The 6,609-nt window shown below is 37.8% G+C and overlaps 1 protein-coding gene across 3 annotated transcripts; it reads right to left on the bottom strand.

Moving 5' to 3' along the window:
- Window positions 1–1,308: 1,308 nt before the first annotated feature.
- Window positions 1,309–6,474, bottom strand: LOC126604149 (uncharacterized). 3 transcript variants are annotated; one of them, XM_050271304.1, is made up of 6 exons: window positions 5,519–6,474; window positions 3,686–4,068; window positions 3,524–3,596; window positions 3,049–3,100; window positions 2,872–2,941; window positions 1,309–2,519 (listed from the first exon to the last, which is right to left on the bottom strand). In XM_050271304.1, the coding sequence occupies exons 2-6, from the start codon at window positions 3,782–3,784 to the stop codon at window positions 2,436–2,438; spliced, it is 378 nt and encodes a 125-aa protein (XP_050127261.1). In that variant the 5' UTR covers window positions 3,785–4,068; window positions 5,519–6,474; the 3' UTR covers window positions 1,309–2,435. The 3 variants fall into 3 exon arrangements, with proteins under 3 accessions (XP_050127261.1, XP_050127254.1, XP_050127245.1); XM_050271297.1 differs by having other exon boundaries at window positions 1,309–2,522; window positions 3,686–3,808; window positions 5,519–5,958; XM_050271288.1 differs by having other exon boundaries at window positions 1,309–2,522; window positions 5,519–5,955.
- Window positions 6,475–6,609: the final 135 nt, after the last annotated feature.

The following is a 6,609-nucleotide window of genomic DNA, read 5'->3' as shown; positions in this document are numbered from 1 at the left end:
TCAATGTCCCGGCTATTCACAGAATGTTAGAAGGAACACACTTCGAATAAGCCCCGGCCACGACCGCCACCGCCCGTAGCTGCCGCCATCAAATATGACATGATCATATACATGTTATTGATGATCGTTAGGAGCAATGACATTTGTATTATTGTTTTTGTTTTTGGGAGCAAAACTGGAGGGTTGTCTTTGGACAATGAGCTTACGCATGGCATCCATGAGTTTTGTGCTCCTAGGTGTGTGCGGCCTAACAACTTCTTTAGCATCACCAGTAACTACATCTATATTGGTTTCCTGGTGGCTCTGGTACTGGTGATGGCGGTGGCACTGGTGGTGGTGATCCTCCTCCATTAACTTGGGTCCCTGAGACGACTCTTCGTCCTGCTGGAGCTTGCACTTGTGAAGCTTCACGTACTTCTTCATCATCATCTTCAAAAGTTTTAATTCGATGGATCGAAAGGAGACTTATTTGTTTATTCACTTGAAGGACTAATGCATGCATGGAGGGCTTATTTATATGTTAGCTGGACGCGTTGGAGAGGACTAATATCCTTTCCAAGTCTCATTGTCCGAAGCTCAAGAACCAGGCAATCCGGACCACTCAAATTGAATCTATCCGTCATTGTTAACTTATATGGTTGGCCCAGGGCTTTGATATTTTTTTTGTTTCACTCAAACCAGTGGCTCAAATTTTCTAATCCTTAGGCTCAGGATAGCAAGACTCAGAGAGGATCCAAATTCCGTTAGAGATAACAAAATATTGCCAAAAAAAGTGTACTTTAGCTGTTTAATTGTTTACCATTTCTCTGACTTCAAAAAAATTGTTTACCATTTCAATAAATTAAGGAAAGGCTTACATTAGTTTGCCGTCGTGGTAATCTCATCCTTTTTTCAATAGTTTAATTTTGTACTTCGTAGAACAAGTTTTTTAGGTTCTGTTTGGTCACCCAATTAGATGGAGAGTTATTAATTAGTTGGAGAGTTTTCTGCTTGACGTGTTGGTTACGTTTACTGTGAGAGGAACAATTTTAAGGACAAGACTTGTGTTTACCTCCTTGCTCGGTAACCTACTTGTTCACCCACTTGTGTTCATTTTGTAGGGAACCTACTTAATTAATCGCAAAAGAGAATTGTATAATTAGAAGTACTTTTCATTTTCTTTATCATTATCATTTAGTCGTCCACATGTGTCAAACAAATTGACGGCTTTGGAAACAATTAGCATCCTTATGAGCAACTATTCATTTATTTGATGTATATAGATGACTAAACAATCTCCAAGTTGAATGACTTTTAACAGAGATGATCTTTAAGAACTAAAAGAATAAACGGTTTTGATTATGATGGTTATACGGTAAAAATACATTTATGAGTAAGTACAAATGAGTTGACAAGTATGCTCCTACATGTGATGGATACAAGTCTTTTCCAAACTTTAATTCATATGCATACAAAATTGTATTTGAGGATTTTTCTCCACCAGTCCACCTAATCTACAAGCTAGCTGGCCCATACATAATGATTCCAATTGAGGGCTTTGATGTAACTACCGTGGCGATATTCAAAGTCAATCACAGTCTTGGTACGTTAGAAAAAAATTAAAATCAAAATGCAAAGTAGATGTATATCAATCAATTTCAAACCAGACTTGAACAACTTCGTGTCTGACTTGAGAAGCAAGACTCCTCTCCTCTGCTCCTAGCTGCTCTAGGGCACCCAGCTGAGCTGGCAAAGCTTCAATCAAAATTTCATTCGCTTCCTTCCATCCCAATATGACAAGCTGTTACGCCTGGTTCTACTGATCAATTGAGTCTTGAATCTTTCTGTTGATTTACGTACATATACGGCCGCAGTGGGGGATCTACGGATACTCGGTGGCGGACAAAGTATTGTGCTCGAAGCGCGTGATAGGTCAAGGAGCATTAGCCTTGTGCATATGGAGGCATTCCTCAAAGTTGATGTAGTTGCGGAGTTGGATGATAGTGGTGGTTGTGGTGGTGGGGATCAGCCACATTTGTACCAGCAACTATAACTTCCACTGAGAAATTGGAGAAGGTGAGAATGCAAACCTCGCCATCACCAGGGGTTTGCTGTTGTATAGCGGACATTGGGGTTGATTCGGAAGCCACTCATAAGCTGCATTTGCATCTTGACCGCGACAGTTGCATTTTTCAACGGTTGGAGAAGAGCAGACTCTGCCCGTTGTGCCGCTTCTCCATGCCTACCAATTGTAAGTGATGTGATAGATCTAACGCAATGCGATCATGTACCAATTGATCTGATTGATGATCTCACTCTGCTACATATATGATAATAATGCTCAAAAGCGAGATTCATTGATCATATGTAGAAGAAAAAATCGCCAAAAACATAGATTGAACATATGATCAGTTCAAGTTCAACAATGTCTGTATACAAAAACAGGCGCTCAATGCTTATGGTTCTTCCTTAACAAAGAAACTTGGAGGCAAGCAAAAATCTTCCTCATGATTCAGGATTTCCATCTCGTCATCGTCTGGCTTCTGAAAGACAAGGAGAAAAAACGGAATAAAATGTACACCTCAATAGGCTTGAGGACACATACTTAAAATCCCATGGGAGCATTTCAATATTTCATACGGCATATTTGAGTAACGTTAAATTCATCAAATAAAAAAAAAAAAAAACAGAGCTTTATACTAATAACCAAGAGTTCTATGTTGTATGCACCGATACTCTGAACTTGCCTTTCTGATTACTCTAAACAAACAAATATCGATCAATATGAAGATTCGAACATTTAAAAAGGGAGAGCAAAGGACAGTCCATCACAACAATAACAAAAATTGAAATATGCAAATACGGACAAATTAAATTAAATTAGTTGTATACCAGCATTTCCAAGTTGTAGAACCGATCTAGCAATTGCAGAACCTCGTCAGAAGAGAAGTACCGGTCAAACCTGTGAAGATCATACAGAAAAAGAGTGAGGCTATCAATCAGAAAATGGAGGCTCACTGGAATAAGTGTTAGAAAACCTGGGAGCAGTAACGTGAGGTGGAAAGGAACCTTCTCTGCAGAAAATCCATTAAACCATAAAGGACAAAGTGACGATGTATGCCTGCACAAACAATTTACCGATTTCTTATCTATTAATGAACAACACGATATAAGGAAAAAAATTTGAATGCGAGAACCAAAATGGACAATTATCAGTCTAATTATTTACAATTTACTCAATGTGCATGAACTCCTAGACATAGCTTTTCTTCCCATGTGAAGGTTCATTACAGGACACTGAGTGATAATATTCACTTATATCATCCAGAACATAAATGTACAAAAATTGGCAGGTAAAAATTTCAATCACATATGTATAATTCTCAGTATGAAGATTCAAGCATGTGATTTGACACAGATGCTGCTTGACCGCCTTTTTCAACAACCAAACTGATACATTTTCCATAGAAGTTTCACCCAACTACTCACATAGAGTAATTAAAAACGAAATACAAAGATGTGAAATTAGATTCGTAAAACTTACCTTGTAATTTCGTCAGGGGATAAAATTCAAGAGCTTCTAGCAGTATAAGCTCCAACTCAATCTCTGATTGGTCCTATTAACCAGAAAATTGCGACAAAAAGAGTCAATAAAATTAACATGAAAAACATATATGTATGTACATGTCCATATAAAGATGAAGACCTTGGGGAGAGAAGAAGCAGAGGAAGGGGAAGCGTTGCATGGAGAGCGTACAGACATGCCATCTGGTTCCTCTTCTCTTCCTTTGCCACCACTTTCCATTTGTTTCAACTATAAATACTTTATCTAGAAGAAAATAAAGAAAAGACCTTTCCTTTATTTACAGTAAAATGTTTCAAAACTTTTTCAGGTTAAACTGAAAACTGAAAATGATGGCATTTTTCTCTTTTCATTTTCTTTTCTTCACTAGGGTTTTCAAATTTGATCCAGAGAGATCTCTGGAATGAGTGGCTATGCTGTTAGCTCCTGGAGCAAGCCCAAGTTCGGCCTGGTCTTGGCTGGAACTATGTGTGATGAGTTGAGATGGGACTTTGAGACGATTCGAGCTGAAATGTTATGTCATCATGAGGTCAAACTCGGACCAAAATAAAATAAATATCTTGAGAGGATGAAGGCACACAAACATATCCAACAAACTCACATAAACATTTCTGTATGAAAATGTTTAGCCAAACACTCTGAGGTATCAAGTTTAAGCCTTGTAAGCTTTTAGTATCTTGTGGGGCTAAGATTAGATAGATCGTTGAGTAGGAAATAATGGAGTGCAGTATAGCTTTTTTGGATAGCTTTTTAGGAGTGGCAATAACAAGAGAGGGTAGATTTCAAAAATTACATTGAAAAAATAAGGAAAAGTGCATAGTGAAATTTTAGAATGCTGTAACCAAAATGTACTGTATACAAAACCATACAACCTCACATAGTGGAGCAGTGAATCCTAGAAATGCAGGGTCAGACTCAGATGTGAACCCCTGAGAGGATATTGTAAAATTTACCAATAACTTCCAGTAAATTTCATATTAAAGTTTTCATTTTGGAGAAATGATTTCCGCACACCTTTTTTCACCTCCTGCACACGCTTTTTTTTTCAAGGGAGTTATAACAAAACACTCCCGGTACTGTTCACTTTTAACGAAAAACCATATTTATACCTTTCCCTGGTACTATTTACTATACCTTTAAAAAGGGATTTTCATTAAAAGAGAAGTTTTTTTGGACTTTTCGTTAGTTTTCTTTTTTTTTTCAAGCCATTGGATTGAACAAATCAAAGGAGAATCAATGGCCACAATTAAGAGGGTTGTGCAGAAAGTGAAAAATTGATGTGCAGAAATCACTTCCTTCTTTTAGGGCCTGAAAATTATGTGTCCGTTTGGCCGCTTTTTCTTGAAAACGCTTTTGTAAGAAGCACAACCAGATATTCAAGTGTTTTACCAAACACTGTCAGAAACGCTTATTAGAAACACATTTCTTTTTTCTTTTTTTTTCTTTTTTTATAAACACTGAAAACGCTTTTGTTAGAAGCACAACCAGATATTCAAGAAACAAACTGGAAAAGCTTTTATGATGAAAAAGCACTTTCAAGTGTTTTACAAAACATTGTTAGAAACGCTTATTATTAAGCGCTTTTAGTCATTTTAAAAGATTCGAAACAGGCCCTATTATTACTTGAGACTTATCCCATCATTTTTATCCTTCTTGGCTGTGGCACAGCCATCACTGATCATTCAATTTACCAACTGTAAAATGTAAATGATGACCAAATTAAACGCAATGCCAACACATTTAACATAAGACTATCATCAGTAAAAGGAAAAACAAAAGAACCTCTAAATCAGAACCCACCAACAATCCAAAACCTCATCAAAATCAATACTACGATTTTAAATTACAGAGAACAAGAAATCAAAAACCCCTAGATTACATATATATAGCATAACTTAATGCCATCAAAACAATGGCAGAAAGTGGCAGATGAGGAAGAAAAATGAAAGCACTGACCTCCAAGACAGCTTCTTTGTTGCAGACACAAGTAACCCAGCGACGAAATGGAGAGAGAGAGAGAGAGAGAGAGGCCTTTTTCTTCTTGCAGGGAAGAGAGCTTCCTGTTGCTGCGACGTACGTGTCAAAGACTTCAACCGTAACGTGTCATTTTTACAATTGGGTAGGGCCCGTGGGTTCGGGTCTCAGCGGTCTACCCGGTCGCGTATGAAGGATAAAATGGGTATGGTGACAAGTTCGACGAAATTTTCAGCTTTGGTGTTCAGGGCAGGACAAAAATGGTGTTGTAATTCCCGACTAATCTTACAGCGATAGACTACAAACCGTCAATTTACTTATGTTAACCCTACGTGGAGTGCAAACCGTAATGACGGAATTTTAATGACTGGAAATTGATATGACATAATTTTATTTTAAATAGAATTTAAGAATTTTCTTGTTTGATTAATTTAAAAGAATAATGAAATTGAATACGAAATTTGTCATTTTTAAAATCTCACTTATAGAAATTTGGAAATGATGCCTATTAACACAGAATTTAAACTTGAGATTTGGAGATCCCAAATTTCAAGTTTTTTCCATGCGGAACTTCTAAATTTCTATGTTTATGAATTTAAACAAGAGAATTGGTGCAAGTCAATTTATATATTCTGACTTTTGCCAAAATTCCAAGTTCATTTCTCTCGTCCGAACATAGTGTCTAGGACCTAATCACCTAACTACGTCTTTGGGAAATCTGGTGTGAATGCGTGCGTCCAATACGCGGCCGAACGGCTAAGCATATACTTCGGTCTAGGTGTGAGACCTGAGCTCGATCAAACGATCAAGGTCGATTGGCAATTTGGATCTTCTGTACCAGGATCGGTCCCGATCACAAACGTGAAGGTTCCGCGACCGAGGATATGCCTGAATGTGCAGAGATACTCAACGGTCACGGTGGTAGTGATAACAAACCGGAGTTCGAGCGTGCTCATGCCGAACTTGAGCTGTTACACGATGCAATCCAGAAAGGAACAAGCTAAGAACACCAACTTGCCTTTGGAAGAAAGCGAGTGACCCTTGTTACGAACCATCCATGGTTGAATGGCTAA

The sequence above is a fragment of the Malus sylvestris genome, chromosome 2 (assembly GCF_916048215.2).
Source record: "Malus sylvestris chromosome 2, drMalSylv7.2, whole genome shotgun sequence".
Taxonomy (NCBI): domain Eukaryota; kingdom Viridiplantae; phylum Streptophyta; class Magnoliopsida; order Rosales; family Rosaceae; genus Malus; species Malus sylvestris.
This window is presented reverse-complemented; position numbering and strand designations above follow the sequence as displayed.